General features: G+C 36.7%; 1 protein-coding gene across 3 annotated transcripts in view; it reads left to right on the top strand.

The window, feature by feature from the left end:
* The first annotated feature begins 7,070 nt into the window (after positions 1 to 7,070).
* LOC122016022 (acyl-CoA-binding domain-containing protein 6-like) overlaps positions 7,071 to 17,180 on the top strand; it is a 31,865-nt gene continuing 21,755 nt past the window's right edge. The window contains exons 1-12 of one of the 3 annotated variants that reach the window (XM_042573152.1): positions 7,071 to 7,198; positions 7,298 to 7,390; positions 7,825 to 7,903; positions 7,983 to 8,141; positions 8,244 to 8,321; positions 8,503 to 8,607; positions 9,505 to 9,571; positions 9,679 to 9,740; positions 10,091 to 10,230; positions 10,518 to 10,644; positions 10,795 to 10,909; positions 11,729 to 11,817. In XM_042573152.1, the coding sequence (XP_042429086.1) occupies positions 7,344 to 7,390; positions 7,825 to 7,903; positions 7,983 to 8,141; positions 8,244 to 8,321; positions 8,503 to 8,607; positions 9,505 to 9,571; positions 9,679 to 9,740; positions 10,091 to 10,230; positions 10,518 to 10,644; positions 10,795 to 10,909; positions 11,729 to 11,817 (1,068 nt within the window). In that variant the 5' untranslated portion in view covers positions 7,071 to 7,198; positions 7,298 to 7,343. Of the gene's footprint in view, positions 7,199 to 7,297; positions 7,391 to 7,824; positions 8,149 to 8,243; positions 8,322 to 8,502; positions 8,608 to 9,504; positions 9,572 to 9,678; positions 9,741 to 10,090; positions 10,231 to 10,517; positions 10,645 to 10,794; positions 10,910 to 11,728; positions 11,818 to 17,180 lie in introns of those variants that run through there. The other 2 variants (XM_042573153.1, XM_042573154.1) reach the window with 2 other exon arrangements.

Here is a 17,180-nt window from a genome sequence, read left to right as displayed (position 1 = left end):
ATTAACCTTTTCTGACCAACTTCAGAAATGCACCAGAAATTCTACAGACCTCCAAAAAATCTCAAATTTTGTGGAGAGGTCTATTTTAACCTTGTCTACTTGGGAAAAATATATATAAAAATATATTTATCACAGATCCTAAGATTGACACAAAATTCAAACCTAGCTAAATTGTTCAATTGAACCTTGACCTAAAGTCCTAGTTTTGGCTTCCTCTTGATGTATCTGCCCATACTAAATCACAATACTTCCCTAGCATGAGTTTATATGACATCTATACATCAAAAACTAATTTTTATGCAATATAACCCCCAATGTCATATTTTCATGCATGAAACACATCCCAATTGTGCCAACCCACTAGGTTAGAGACTTAAGTCTGTCTCTTAACCACTTGGCACATTTGATAATCCATCTATCATGGGTCCCAAAAGCTCTTCCTATCCTTAGGAATCTTAACCTTAGTCACCTCTCTTGGTGACTCATCCACTATGGCTAGGTCACTTCGATGCACCTCGGGTGACACTTGGCCTACTAAACTCACTTTCTTAACCTTAGACACCTTGTCTTTGATTAATTTCTTCTTGTCCTTAATCTTGGACATCTCATCCTTGCTATAATTATATGCTACCCTAGTATATTCCTTCTTATTGGCCTTGGATGACTCTCCCTTGTCCTTGGTAACACCTCTCATACCAATGTCATGTGCTACCTTAACACTTGACCTCCTTTTGGTCTTGGAAAAGATTTTTATGTTTCCAAAGCGTAACTCCCCCTAAAAATATGGTCAAACTTCCATCATTGCACCAACAATGACTTGGGGTTCCTAAATAATTAGGAAAACCAAAACTCGAAGTTTTAAGGTTCAAAATTCAATAATGAAACTAAACCTCAACTGAAACTTCACTTTGGTTTTTCTTAACCAATCCATACTTGTTTTCATCATGAAAACTCATGTAAACATTATTTAGGGTATACTTTATCAGGAAAAAATAGTTTTCTATGAAAATACTTCTTATTTTCAAAGATTGACACAAATTTGAAAACTCTTGAAAACTTCAATGTTTTCTCCTAGTTTGTGTCTAACTTTCCAATGATGATTACTATCAAAAGATAGTCTTCACCAAGGTTTTTCAAAAGTATTTTGAAATCTTTTTCAAAACCAATATCCAACCACGTTCTTTGGGCTCAATGCACATGACTTGTACATTAGCTTTCCCAATGATTGGAAGACACATAACTATGTGTTTTGATGAACCTAAAACTCAACAAGATGCACTAGATCAACATCTTGAGTTTTGTTCACCATCTTAACATCTCACTTGTATCTAATGTGTATTAAAACATATACAAGTCACCTTATAGTTCTTTGTGAGATGTATATTTGGTCTTGCCCTAAACTAAGGGATCATGCATCTCTATCTAGGCATTGTAAAAATCATGATCATCCATCTAGGATGTCACTTGATATGATCCCTCTTGTTGGGACACTTCCATACATAATAAATACCTTTTGTTCTTAATTATAAGGAAATTGACATACTGCATGATGATTAATGGCATACATCAAAATAAGCAAAGCATGCTATAACTACATGATATATGCATGACATGACATGGTATTTTTATATTTTTCATAATAAAATGTGAATGCTAAATATGATGTCATGGCATATGATGGGCAAACAATCATGACAAGTTAGCATAAATAAAATGTACCTAGATAATCTATCTAAGTATCCTTAATTCTTAGCTATACCTTAAAATTAAATCCTAGATTGCCCAATTTCATCAAGAAAGTGCCAAACCCAATTTTGACATTTCTTTTTCCCTTTCTAAATTTGTGGCATTTTTAAATTAAACAAATTCCTCAAAGTATGACACATTTTATTCTTTCAAAGAGTATATGAAATCAAATTAAGGCTTAGATTCACCTTTAACCTTCTAAGAAAATGCCAAAACCCCCAACTTGACATTTCTTATCCTTTTCCAAATGTGTCAATTTAAATTAGATTTAACTCCTCAAATTTTGACACATTTTTGCTCTTCAAGGCTTTAAGCACATTTGATTAAAGCATGAGTTTTCTCTTAATTCCTTAAGAAAGTATCAAAATTCTAACTTGATTTTTCTTATACTTTTCTTAAGTGTGCTAAGTTAGATTAAGTTCAACTCTTCAAATTTCGGCACATATATTACTCTTTCAAAGAGTAACCCAATAACCTTTTTCTTTTTCAAAGGTTAACAATAACCTTGAAAATGCTCTCAAGTGTCAACTTTACAAAGGTTGGGTTAACTACCTTTCCAATTGGAGTTGACACTCTCTAACCTATCTAGGGTGTAGAGAATATGCTCCTAGGAACCCAAAACCTATTGGTGCTCCTTGGATGCTCTAGGTACTCACTAGGGATGACTTCCATAGATACCTTCCTAAGGACCTTTCTAGGCTTCTTAGAAGCCTTTTTCACTTCCACTAGGTCACTTCTAGGGCTAACTCCCCTTGTAACCTTATTTGTGACTTTGTTTGGCCTTTTTGGAGCCTTAGTCACCTTTACTAAGTCAACTCTAGGGATGACCTCCCTTGTGACCTTCTTTGTGACATTATTAGACTTCTTAGAAGTCTTAGTCACATTGGTCTTTGCAAAAGTACTCTTAGGGACAACTTCCCTTGTACTTTTAGCTTGACCACTAAACCTAGGGTTGGTCCCATAACTATATGGAACCCTATGAAAGGAAGTCACATCCTTCTTGGCTTTAGGTTTGTATCCCAAACCTATATAGCCATTGGATGGCTCTTGTCTAGCTTTTCCTAGGTTATGCTCATTTTGACCCCTAAGAATATTTTCCATTCTTGCTAGGGTTCTTTCTAAATTATCAAGTCTTGACCTCAAGACTTGGTTTTCCGTCATTGAATCCATAGACTTGGATTTTTCTTGACCCCTATGAGCATTTCTATATCTAGGCATATATCTATAATCCTTAGAGTTATTGCCTAAATTGTTATTTACCTTCCTAGCCTTAGGTGTGATAAATCTATCATGAGGAGGGATATATTTATTCTTAGATTTATCATGCATTCTATTTTCATGATAAATAGCATTATAACGATTTAAATTTGAATTAGCATTCAAGTTAGGGTTTACCTCCCTTACCCTTGAAGCTCTCTTCTTCTCTCACTTCTTCAAGTGCACCAATTTCTTGAGCTCTCATCTCCTTGGGCATTTTGTGTGGTAGTGACCTCGCTCACCACATGTAAAGCACCTAATGTGCTTCTTCTCCTCCTTCTTCTTCCTACAACTCACATTAGTTTCTAAATTAACTTTAGTGAGTTTAGGGTTTACCTCCTTTACCTTCTTGAGTGAAGGACACCTACTCTTGTAGTGCTCCATCTTACCACACTCAAAGCATTTGATGTGGTCCTTTGTGCTCTTCTTGGTAGTTGAGGTGGAGGGTTGAGCTTCCAAGATCTCCTCTTCCTTGAATTGCCCTTCTTCCTCTTCACTTGAAGATGTCGATGATTCCACTTCTTCCTCCCTTGAAGATATGGATGATACCTCCTCATCTTCCTTCTCCTCCTCAGATGTTGACCTTATGTCAACATCGGATTGGTCCTTCTCTTCTTGGACCAATGAGCCCTTCTCCTTGGACTCCTCTACTCCTTGGAATTGTGACGGGTCTTCATGATAGGCAATGATCTTTTTCCAAAGATCACATGCACTTGTGCATTCACCTACACTCACAATGATATTAGAAGGTAGTAAATTATGCAAAATTCTCGTTACCTCCTTGTCCGCCTCCGATTGCTCTCGTTGCTCTTCGGTCCAATGCCGAGGTCGGAGGCGTTTACCCTTCTTATCCGTAGGAGCTTCAAATGGGTCACTCAAGACAACCCATTGATTCCAATCCATTTGGAACCATGTCTCCAACCGCTTCCTCCAATAATTGAAGTCTTCTTTGTCATACGGAGGTGGAATTCGGATATCCCATCCGAGCGGTCCTTCGGACTCCATCTTCTTCTTCCTCTAGCTTCTTGCTCTCTTGGCGGTTAGTCCGTAGAAGAGCGACCTCGCTCTGATACCACTTGTTGGAGGATCGGTGGCCGCTAGAGGGGGGGTGAATAGCGTCTCACCCAAATCGATGGCTTCCTACGTATTCGTTAGTGCGCAAGCGGAATAATACAATACAAATTATGAATACGAAAGCTAAAGATAAAGAAAAGAACAAGCAAACCAATGCACGTCGATGTAACGTGGTCCGGAGATGATGCTCCTACTCCACGGCTGTCCGTAAGGTGGACGATCCCTCAATCCGTCGGTGGATTAGTCCCCGAAAACTCCGGCTAGCTCAAACCGCTCCTTGTGGGTGGAGAAACCTCACCACAACTTCAACCAAGAACACTTGGACACAAGAGATCTTTGAGCACTTTAGTGACTACTAATTAGACTTTAACCAAGTCTAATTTCGTCACCTTGGCCGGCCATACCAAGCTCCTTCTTATAGAGCTTGGAACAAATCAGAACCTGATTTGACTGGTCAATGCACCAGTCGACTGGTGCCAACGGCTATCTCAACGGCTCTCTGCTACAATGCATCAGTCGACTGCTACAATCATCAGTCGACTGCTACAGTACTGCTACAGTAACTCTACAGTACTGCTACAGTAACGCTACAGTAAACCCTAATTTTAGGATTTTGCCTCGAGTACATTCACTCAGCACTCGTTCTTGCCCGACCAACCTAGACCTAGCCTTCTAGCCTCCTCCATCAGCCTCGCGTCCCTCGGATGTCTCCCCATCCTTCACGTCTTGCCTTCTGGAGCTTCCTTCGGCCTTGTCCATATTGTCGGGTCTTCCTTTGCCAAGAGGCTCCTCACCTTCGGGGCTTCATCCATTGCCAAGTCACACTTGGACTTACGTTGCCAAGACTACATGCTTGGACTTACACCGCCAAGACTCATTCTTGGACTTTCCTCCTTTGCCAAGATCACACTCGGACTTTCCTTATTGTACCTATATCCTGCACACTCACAATGCATATCAAATACAACAATAAACCTAACTTAAACCTTTGCCCAAACATCAAAATCTAGGGCACCTAGATTGTTTCAATAATGAATACCATAATCGATAATTACTTTTCTAAATTACATAAATTTTAAGTAAAACAAGTGAAATTTATTAATTTATATATTAAATTATTAATATTTTATTACTCACGAAGAATTAGTGACATGAACTAAATTTAGTATGCATACTATTAAGTAAGTTTATATATATAGTCTTATTTTTTCTTTAAAAAAAATCTAATTTCCATCCATCCTTCTTCATCTTCGTCTTAACAAGTTTCTTTCATCATTGTTCATCTTGACATTTTATCAAACAACTATCAATTAAAAAAATAGAACCATCATAAAATACATAAAGTTTAGATCTTTAATATGAAATCGAAAACTTATTTCGCCATTAGGGATGCACCGACACTCCTGCGAACGAAGTCACCCTTTGATGAAGAATCAACGAAATCAATCTTATCCTTCAAAATACTCATTTTCCTCCTCTCGTGATCAACTTTTCCGATTCATTGGATTTTATCTCTAATAATAATAAGAAATTAAAAAAGAGACTAAATGCTGAAAAATAAAAAAAATGCAATGCAACGGTACGAGATCATGAAAAGAGAGTGAATAAAATTGAGATGAAATGATGAGGAAAGATCACCCATAGTGCTCCTTTTAAAATTGACGAAGTTAGCCACCATGAATTGATTCAAAGTTTAGTCTTGATTTTAAACTGTCGTCGAGTTAGTATGTCTTTTTGCTCTGCCAAACAAAGGTGAAGGGATGGCGACGGATAGTTACCGTCAATAATATAATGATGGAGAAAATAGAGATGAAAGAGAAGGATTAGGAGATTAATTTTTCATTAAAAAAATAAAATAAAAATGAAAAGTAGTATTATGGGGAAATAAAAGGGAAAGAGATACAGAGTTTCATCAATTTTAAAATAGATAATTTTTTTGGATAATATCTAAAATTAACTATTTTACGTTATTTGATAAATCGTGGTAGATGTTTTTTTTTAAAAATTATTTTTATCGTATGAAGAAATAGAGTCCAGAGAAAGTCCCTACCTGAAAACTTCTTGGAAGCTAACTCCGCGTCCCATCTCCACACTTGAATATAAAGCCAAGAGAGCAGCAGTGCCCCTCAAGTCCTGGGCCCTACCATCTCAATTGTGTACTGCTCAACAAACGCTCCCGATTCAATCTCGTCGTTGCTTAGTCTGGCGCTATCAGTGTCAGTCCTTTTTCCTTTTACTTATTTAATGGCATGGTGTGTTGTGGGCTTGTGGCCAAATCAACACTGCTCAGTGACTCACATGAGGGAGAGGGAGAGGGAGAGGGAGAGGGTAGGGCACTGACAATGACATGGAGCTGTCACGTTTACAAATTAATGCGGTGTCGGATGGGATATGCATGGAGCAAGACCGATGAGCAATCTCCTTCATTTTCAGTCCAGTTTTCACACACTGCCGGTAATGAAATTTCACTCCCGGCTTAGGATTCTAAAATTATGCGATTGAATTTGCGTGTCAGTATTTGCAAATGAGGCATCTTCAATGTAGAATTTATGGGAGATTTATAAAATCAAAAAAATTGAATAAAATTTTTTGAATCATTATAAAGATGAAATTAAGATTTGTAATTTAAGAATAGTAGTGAAAATATAAATCTATTTTTTTATGTCAAATTTGATGTATTATATATATATGAAGTTATATAATTCATATTATACTGTATGGATCATTAAAAAACTTATTTAAAATTTTAATTATTGAAAATATTTCAATAAATTTTGTTGCCAGAAATGAAATTTCACTCCAAACGAAGCGTTCGGTTTAGGATTCTAAAACCATGCAACTCGATCTGCGTATTTGGGGTTAGGTTCGAGGTTGGGTTCGGACAAGAAAGAAGAAAGACGACAAAACAAACAGTCTGGCAAGGAATAGCAAAATCAATTATTTTTTCCATGTAAAATTGGATTACTTTTTCTCTGGGTCGTATCTCCGCTGACGTCAGCGCTCCTTCATTTTGAGTCACTTGGTGGAGACGGAATCCAAAGAGGGAACTAAGCTCACCTCACACGGAGTGACAAGAGCGGTAACGGCGATTTCGAGTTCCCAAGGCGGCGATTTCTGCTTGGTAACTCCACTCCATTGCTGCTGCTTCTCCTTCGACTGTTCTGTTTTAGGGTTTGTCGACCCTGCATTGCCCTTTATCGAGGTGGTTTGCTGGTTGTAGCTCGACGCCTTGGGGGGATACCGTTGTGTACTGCTCCTTTGCACCAATGCCGAAGATTTTCGGGTTTTCCCGTCGCCGAACGAAACAGGGAAGGTAGTATTCAGATATTTGCGTTTACTGAGCTACGCTACTTGTGTGCCTCATTATGCTCTTTTGATGAGAAGTTCTCACCTTGGGAACCTTGGATTATAGAATATGTTTTTTTTTTTTCAATGAATGTCCTCTAGGATGCGATAGTTCGGGACTGATTATGTATTCATAAGTTTAGCATGACATAACTTAGGGTCTCTGATTCCGCTTGCATTCTTTATTGATGCAAGCTATTATCATTATTCGTGTACCACAAAGAGTTATTCATCGCCATTTTCTTGATGAACACTCTCTTTGCACAGTCAAAAATCATGTGTGATCTTTTGCTGAAGAGGCTGTTTTGCCTGGTAGTTCTCTTCATGCTATTTCTAACTGACAAAATACCCAATCTTGAAGAAGTTCAACTGTTGTCAAATTTACTGGGTACCATTGTGCAGGTTGAAGGTTCAACTTGGAGACCCTTTGCAGGGCACTAGAAGTCCCATTCGATCATCTAAACAGCTAAGCCGTTCCAATGCAAGAATTTTGCTAATAATTGTTTGGCTATAGTCTATTTTCTCCACTGAAGTAATTAGATTGAGGTGTAATTTCCTAGGAAGAGAATGTGGTAGTTGCATCATCAAGTGGCCGCTCTGATGGCCTTGATTGCCGTTACTCATCCCGTACATTTGATACACATAATTTTAGCGTTGGGAGTACAGAAGAATGGAGAGCATTGCCAACCTATGGCAACAAACCAACTCCTCGATCCCATGTAATTGGTACTCCAAACTTGGGAACTTCGTTATTTTCATATAACTTACTCAGTAAATATCACATGTTGTAAACCTTTATCTGTTTTCTTTTCCTTCAATAGCATGCAGCAGTTGTTATTGGGAGCAAAATGGTGGTGGTTGGCGGTGACTCTGGCCATGGTTTGTTAGATGACACTCTGGTAACTAACTCTTATCTGGGTTGAAACTCATATAAAAAAATTGTTCAGTCTTCATTCATTGAACATACCAGACAGAATTTCTAGCAGACTTGTGATTTGAAAGTCTCTTTTAGTAAGACGTTCAGATGAATTTCTACTAACATTTAGGCGATTTAACCCTCACTTTCTTTATTCATTTCAGGTGTTAAACTTGGAGACACTTACGTGGATGACTACTGTTTCAAGTGTCTACTCATCATCTGGTGGGGTTGCTTTAAAGTTCCCTGCATGCAAAGGTCACTCTTTGGTACGATTCTAATGTCTTGACCTACAAATATTCATATTGTTTGGTCAAGCAGCCAATTATATCCAAATTCACTTTATATTTTCTAATTTAATTGAAATTCTTATTTGTGATATTAGCATAGTGTAGGTTTGGTCCCGTAACCTGACATAAAGTAATCTAGATCTGACACTTTTTTTATCTGCATTTTCTGTGTATCTGTTGGATTTATTGCCATCAATGTTGAGTTTGCTGCATTCTGAATTGTATTTGTAATATGCTTTTACATGATATTATATGTGCATGAATGATTCATAATTGCCACAACTTGTATATTATGTTCTAACTAAGATGGGAAATAATTAGTTTAATTTGTCTTGCTGCTTTTGGGAGCCTTGACACAGTGGTAAAGTTGCTGCCGTGTGACCCGGTGGTCACGGCTTTGAGTCATGGAAACAACTTCTTGCAATATCTCTTGCAATGCGGGTAAGACGGTGTACAATAGACTCTTCCCTGGACTCCGCATTGACAGGCGTGCACTGGGTTATCTTTTTTTATATTGCTTTTGGGAATATATTTGGCTTGTTTTACTGTTGCTTTCACATCATGCATGTTCAATTGGTAACATATTAGGCATCAATTCTCTAATATTCTGTGAGTGAACTGGTGAATCAAATTACGCTCACTTGGCGATATGGTTTCTCAGCTGTTGCTTCCCCTTTTTGCTTGTTTATCTGGCAACACATTTAGTGACAAGAAAAGTCTCTAATAGTCTGTGAGAGTAAATGGCCATTGAGCAAGTTAATGCTTACTGCTAGAGTAACTGATACTAATCACTGGGTAATTTCTATACTTTCCAAGAAGGACTTATGCTGTTTCTCTGGAAGGATAAGTTAAGGCTTATGCACTTTTGTTATGTAGGTTTCATGTGGAAAATCTGCTCTCCTTGTTGGAGGAAGGACTGATCCTCCAAGTGACAAATTGGCAGGTTGTTTTTTAGTTTTCATTTCCTGATCATATTGACTAATTGCAGATTAGTACACTCAAGACAATTATTGTTGTTGAGGCTATTTTGCATTAATTTTTTTTTTTCAGTATGGTCCTTCAATGTAGAAGTGGAAAGCTGGTCACTTGTTGAAGCTAAGGGAAATATTCCGGTAATTGATATATGATACTTCCATTTATATTTTTAATTAGATTACTTTCATATTTTAGAATGTTTTCTTCGTTTAATCTTTATTTGTTTAGCTTTCAATACCACACTCTTTACATCTACAGCAGCAATGTATCTTTGTAGAGTAAATGCCCTCCTTTTATTTGAAAATATTATGTCTCCTAAGATGAATACTCTGTAGTGGGACTAAAAGCTCAAAATCTTATGCTCTTATCTAATTCTTTTACTTGTTTGGTTGCTGGTTCTATTAACTCTTCACAGCCATGATTTAAATGCTTAAATCCCTTTCATATTGGTTGAAATGCATTAATGTAAATTCTTGTAGAATTTCAGGTTGCTCGCAGTGGCCATACTGTACACAGAGCAGGCAATGTGCTTATCCTTTTTGGAGGTGAGGATATGAAAGGAAGAAAACTGAATGATCTCTACATGTTTGATTTGAAGTCACTCTCTTGGCTTCCTTTGCATTATAAGTAAGTGAGATTTCTCTCAATTTGTATTTTCTGTGTGGAAATTAAATCTGGGTTAGAATCATTACAGTAAATCATGAAAAGAAAAAAGCTTGAAAGAAATATATCATTAGAATGATGGTAGTAGAAATTTGGGGCCTTGTTTTAAATGTCTTATTTGCTTGAAGTTAATGCTTGCCAACTTGAAATGCATAGTTGTTTCTCTCTTTGAAATTGCATGATTTTGGATAAAATATTTGTTAGCCATTAACCTATTGATGCATCTATATTCTAACAATCTTTATTTACAGGGGCGCAGGACCTTCAGCGAGATCAAATCATGTAGCTGCTCTTTATGAAGATAAATTGCTCTTTGTATATGGAGGGCAATCAAAATCTAAGATTCTCCGTGATTTTTACTCTCTAGATTTTGAAACAGTATGTCAACCAGTTCATGTTTAGTTTATTTTGGTCAAATAATTTAATTAACAAATTTTTCAGGAGAAAAAAATATACATCCCATGACTCTTCTGCAATTGATGACAATTTGGTTTGACATCCTAACTGATTTGCTATTTTACTATTCAGATGATATGGTCAAGAGTCAAGGTTCATGGTCATCACCCTTCACCTAGAGCAGGATGCTGTGGTGCTCTTTGTGGAACTAAATGGTACATTATCGGTGGTGGAAGCAAGAGAAGAAGTATGAATCTACTATAACATAGAATAGTATCGCATATTTAGAGTTGATCTCTAACAAATGGACCATATCTTGTCTTGATTCTTCTAATTGCAATTACCATTGTTCAAATAAAACTTAATTAACTCTGTTTCAAAGACTTGGCTATGATTAGTGACTTAGAAAAGCACATAATGTGAGTTTTATATCTGGATAAAATTCAATAGCTAACTTCAAATACAGAGGCTCTTGGTTGGTTGTTATCATATCCATTTCAACAATAATGCTGACTTGAGAATTAAATGAGTATTCTTAATCTAAGCAGAAGAAGTCATGTATATTTTAGTCTATTAGGATCTGGATTGTTATGAATCATCTTCAGAAACAAATTTTGGTTATCTAGCAAAATTACTTGATCCTACAAGCTCGAACATTTATTACCTATGGTTTAGCATTTATTGACCTAATGACGACTATCATTCAATGATTTGTTGGCCTTATTAGCTCTAAAATCTCTATTGGCATGCCAAGCCGGGAATTGAATTGATTGGAACAGGTGAACCTACTATTCATTATAAATCCTTTGAACTTTAGTTTGATTGAAAAATTCAAAGAACCTATCCTCTTTTTTTTTCCATTTTCTTTTCCCATTCAATGACTCTGGCTCCTTGGTACAAAATATTTTCCTGTAAGCTAGTCAGTTTAGTCTTTATTGGTTTATGGTCAGTTGGTTGAAATATTATACAATGTGTGGATTGCACTATATTGACATGGTTTTAACAGTTGATATATAATGATTAGTCTACATTTTCATATCTTGAAATTCGAAGAGATTATTTGCAGGACATGCTGAAATCCTCATCTTCGATATTTTAAAATTTGAGTGGTCTACATCAGTTATGTCACCAAGTGTTTCGGTGATCACTAATAGAGTAAGTTGCTATGGTCTTTGTTTTGTTTCCTTTGGCGTGGACGAGGAGTACCTATCATCACATGCTATTAACTTCTTCCACATAAATGTTGAGATTAAATCTACTTAAAATTTTCTTATCCAGGATTTGTACGCATAAAAGGCCTTAGCTTTGCAAGTTTCATAGTTTCACTTGCAATCCTTGTATAGGATTTTTTTTTTAAACTGCACATGGCCTACACCTTGTCATAGTTCCAACGTCTCGGCCCTTTAGGAGCATGTCCCAGCTCGATCATTAGTTTCATTCTTGAATAGTTAATAAGAATATTAAAATATTTGAAACCAAGTTTGAAGCAAATTAGTGCTCTATTAGGATTCCAAAAATCTAAAGGGTAGCCCAGTGCACGATGTTCTCGCCATGCAGGATCCCGGGGAAGGATCCATTGTATTAAGTCTTCCCTTGCTTTTTGCAAGCGTGACCTTTTGGTCACATGGCAACAACTTTACCGTTGTGCCAAAGCTCCTCTTCACCCCAAAAATCTAAAGAAGTTAAATAAATGGTGTAGAAACACATTATAGATACGATTAAGAAAACATAGATCTAACATATTTTCCTAAATGATAGAACTCTTAAAATGAGATAAACTAGACAATGCCTTTTAGATAGATTGAAATGACCAAGTAGTTATGAATTTGTAGATGAAGTTTAGAAGGTTCAACCACATGACTTGACTAAGGTGGTGCAAGAAGTCAATGCAAGACTCATGCTCGATAACAGTCATCTTTTTCTGTCCATGAATTGTAATGGAGACAAAGAAAGAAAGAAACTAATAATAAATTTAAATGGAAATCAGGAATGTAATAAAGAAAAAATATATAGATGAAGGAATACAAGCTTGTCTTTGTCAATGCTAAAGAACCATTGGTAAGCTTGAAATCAATGTATGAATTGAGTGATGTAAGAGCAGTGAATAAGTGAGGGTTACTAGAGATACATTGAAAGAACTTTGAGTTAACCATCCACGTAAAATGTATAGTGGAATTTATCCAAAAGGCAATAAAAATATCTTCATAAGAGAAAACAACATATACCTGAGAAAATGCATCTATTGTAATGTAACCTAGATTAGAAGAAGACGGGTATGCTACTCTGTAGGTACTGTGATAATAGAGCTAGAGTCTAGAGGATAGGATCATATAGATCATATTCAGTAGTTAGTTGACTGTCTCATACAAATGATGTGTAGAGGATAACCTTGTGGATAACCATGAAAAGATTATCAAACATCCTTAATATTCCTAAGTTGTTGGTGCAAGGAGCACCAGATGATCGAACCTGAGTTTTGATAATGACAAAAGGTTCTAAGTTAAGTGTTATTGTTGATCTAATAAATTAAACTAAGTGTGCTGGAAAGTCCTAAGTGATCTTACGTAAAAGGAAAGTCCTTGCTACGGTTAGATAGTGAAGTCCTGGTTCGGGGGACTGGGCAAAGTCTTGGCAGATTGACGATGTTAGGTAAAATCCTAGAGTTGAGGACACTAGGTGAAAATCCTAGGTGTCGCAGACATCAAGTGGAAAATTGGACGGGTTGGGGATCGAACATCCAATATGAAGTCTTGACGTCTAAAGTCTAGATGGTCTGGAGGACCGGTTTGGTAAAAGGTAATTTCTCCTGAGAGGAGTAGGTGATGATGCGTTCCCCGAAGAGGGAACAATAGGCGTCAGTTTGACCTAGAGTTTCAATGAAACTCAAAGTCAGGACCGGACAGTTTGAAGGCTGTCAAATTCATATTTTATATTGTTTATTTGCCTGGACTAACATTTTTTTTTTTTGCAGAAAGTGAAGTGTTGAAAAAAGGTAGTTCGGGTGTCTAGAGGGGATCTGGGCGCTTGGAGTCCGGCCACCCGGAGCTGCACCGCGCGCCCAGGCAAGTTTTGATGAAGGATCATCTCGGGCAGGTGCCTTGCCAGGCACCCTGGTGGTCTGGGTGCTCGGAGCACCTTCGTGCGCTTGGACGGTTGAAATTTGATTGACTTGCTGAGCTGGAGCGCGATGCCTGGCCCACCCACGTTAGTGGTCCAGGCGCCCGGACGCAGATAAACTTTAGGGATGAAGTTTCGAAGAGAGCTTGCCATGTCAACACGGTCCAGGAAGGAGGGGATCTAGGTGCTCGGACGGGGCTATAAAAGGAGGGTTCGACCAACAACTTCTACACATCATTTAAAAGATCTTCCGCTTTTGTGCGCTGCTCAGAAAGTATTTCCACGATGCCTGAAAGCTGCTCCGACGACGACTACGTTCAAGATTCATTTCTAAGACATCAATATTGCTTAATTTTAAAAGTTGTTCTAAATTGTAATTCGCTTTTGTAATTTTTTGATTAACTAGTGATTGCCCAAAGAAAACACTTTTACGAGTGGGTTTTGGAGTAGGAGTTGTCGCAGACTTCAAACAAAGTAAAATTTGGATTTGTTAGCATTGTTTCTTTTCGTCCCTTTCTTTATTCCGCTGCGCGTTTTACTCTAATTGATTTTAAACGAACGTGAAAGCCACGAGCGCTATTCACCCCTCTAGCGCAACGATCTTATAATTGATATTAGAGCGGGGCTGCTTCGAACCGGTGAAACCATAATTCAAGCAACTTTTTCATGGTATTGTTTTTAAGTTTTTCGGAATCGGTATAATTACCCATTCCAATCAATTTTTTTTTGCAATCAAGTTTTTTCGTTTCTTGAAATTAGTGCAACACCACTCGAGTTCTTTTAATATTTTATAAAGTAATTTATTCCGCACGACTAATCCAAGACCAAGTTTTCGAACAAGTCTCCTTGTTTTATTATGTACAAGGTTTGTATTTCGAATGGCATATCAAGAAGGCTACAGTACCGCACACTCACCACTCTTTTTTGGACGAAGATTTCGGCTACTGGAAGAGCTAAATGAAGTATCACCTCAAAACACAAGTTGAAATGTGGATCTTCATCCAAATCGGCTTCGCATTTCCACTCGACGGCACTGGAAAACTGGAACCAAAGCGTAATGAAGAAGATTGAAGCCGATGCAAAAGCAACCTAGAACCCTTCAATGTGGCTTAACCAAAAAAAAGTTGAACTGGGTCGGTCCCTTCAACAACGCCAAGGAATTATGGAAAAAACTAATTGAGTTGCATGAGGACATCTCCGACACTAAGGTAAGCAAATGAGACTTACTTTTAAATAAGTTATACAATATTAAAATGCAAGATGATGAGTCGGTAAGTCAACTCTACGCTCGGATCTAAGACTTGCTTAATGGACTACATGCGATCGGCCAGAAGGTAGAGAATCGTGATATAATAAGGTACGTGTTAAATGTTTTTTTGAGGAATACCTTGTGAACATCGATGGTAGATGCTTACAAACTATCTAAGAACCTCTCTTTAATTAGATTAGACGAGATATTTTCAGAATTTGAACTTCATGAACAGTCTAATGTACTTCTGATTAAGAAAGGTATTTCGTTGGTTGCAGGTACAAGCAAGACAAAGGAGTCTAGGAACAAGCGCTGGACCAAACCTGAGTTCGAAGACGAATCAGACTTAGAAGATGATGACGAAATCAACGCCGAACTTGTCAACCTAGTACGAAAACTATACAAGAAAAAGAAGGGATTCACCAAAAGAGAATTCAAGAAGGTGATTCAGTTAAAGACGACGCAACCAAGTCCAAAAGCTAAGTCCGAAGTCATGTCCTACGTCTACAACAAAATGGAACACATTAAGACGAATTGTCCAAACTTGAAGGAAGTGAAGAAGCAACGAAAGAAGAAAACACTACAAGCAACATGGGATGAGTCTTCATCAGAAGATTTCGATGAAGATCTCGAACAGATGAGCTTCCTCGTACTTTTAGCCCGAGAACAAGTCATCGAATTTGAGTCCAAGACAAAATCGGAAGCTGAGTTCGAGCGAAGCTATGGATCCGTATCTAGTTCATAAGGTTCAATATTTCTTTAATTAGATCGTATAATTTAATCTTCTACTTGTCTAGAAAATTTGATTAAATTCAACCTCCGGGTCAAGTCACTCCAAGAGGAGGTTAAAACCCTCAAGGAAAAAAGTATCCCAAGTTCATTAACTGAGGAGACACAAATTGAAACTCCAAGTCATGTCCAACTTGAGGAAGAAAATTCTAATCTAAGAACTCAAGTTAAAAAACTTAAGAAAACATTGGAACGATTCACTTTGGGTTCCAAGAACTTGACTTGATTCTTGTGATACAAAGGATCATATATAACTGATCCGAACTTGGTTATAAGGTCAAACATAAATTTAAATTTTACCTGTTTCTTGTTAATCGAACAAATAAAAAGGTAATCCAAGTTTGGGTCCCAAAGTCTAACTTGGTTAATTAAGTTGGGCTTGATCAATATTGGATTCCTAAGGATCAAATCCACTACTTTGATAGACCTTATCAAAGCTATGATCCAAAGGAAGCCAATAGAAAGAGCATCTTCATTATCAAATAAACTTGTTTAATGTTTATTTTACCGCTTTCCTTATGCATGCTTAGAATAGGATAAAAAAGGACTTAGGCTTGATCGACACTTATTTAGTTAGATCAAGGATTCCCAAAAAAAATTAAATATTTAATTTCTTTAAAAGACTTTGTCTAGAAGTGGTTGTTGCCAATATCCAAGAAGGCCTAATGCCTCATCACACTCTGGAAGTCAATTATTGAAATGAATATTTAATTAACTAACTGTTAAACCTTAATCCAACTCATATGTACATCAATACTTAGATTTTAATCTAAATTGAAGATAAAATTAACCATTTCACAAAACTTATAAAGTTTTTTAATTGACAATCTATAAATGGGTGAGATGAATTTAGGTTTAAAATAAGTCAATTTAAACCAAATCTTATTAAACTTGAATTAACTTAAACCAAATCTAATTAAACATAAATCAAATTAAACTTAACTCAAACCAAATTAAACTTAAATCAAACTTAAATTAACTTGAACTTAACTCAAATTAAATCAAATCAAATTAAAACTTAAATCTAATCAAATTAATTTAGATCAACTTAAAATATAAATCTAATTAATCTAACTAAAACTTAAGTTAAACTCAATCAACCATCTCACAATTACCCATAAGTATAGTATGATTGACAACTTAAAATAGGTGAGATGGAAAATGAGGGGTTGAATTCAATCTATCTTATAATCCGTCAAAATTGGATCAAAATCAAATACTTGATGTGTATGAACATAATGATTTAGACCAATGGATGTTGGATAGTGGATGCTCTAGACACATGACTGGAGACTGATTGAAGTTCATAAGTTAAAATTCAAGAACTTAGGGTTAGTTGCGTTTGACAACGATGAAAAACTTA

Source organism: Zingiber officinale, chromosome 8B (assembly GCF_018446385.1).
Source record: "Zingiber officinale cultivar Zhangliang chromosome 8B, Zo_v1.1, whole genome shotgun sequence".
Taxonomy (NCBI): domain Eukaryota; kingdom Viridiplantae; phylum Streptophyta; class Magnoliopsida; order Zingiberales; family Zingiberaceae; genus Zingiber; species Zingiber officinale.
The sequence above is the reverse complement of the archived record's forward strand: the minus strand, read 5'-3'. Positions and strand labels throughout refer to the sequence as shown.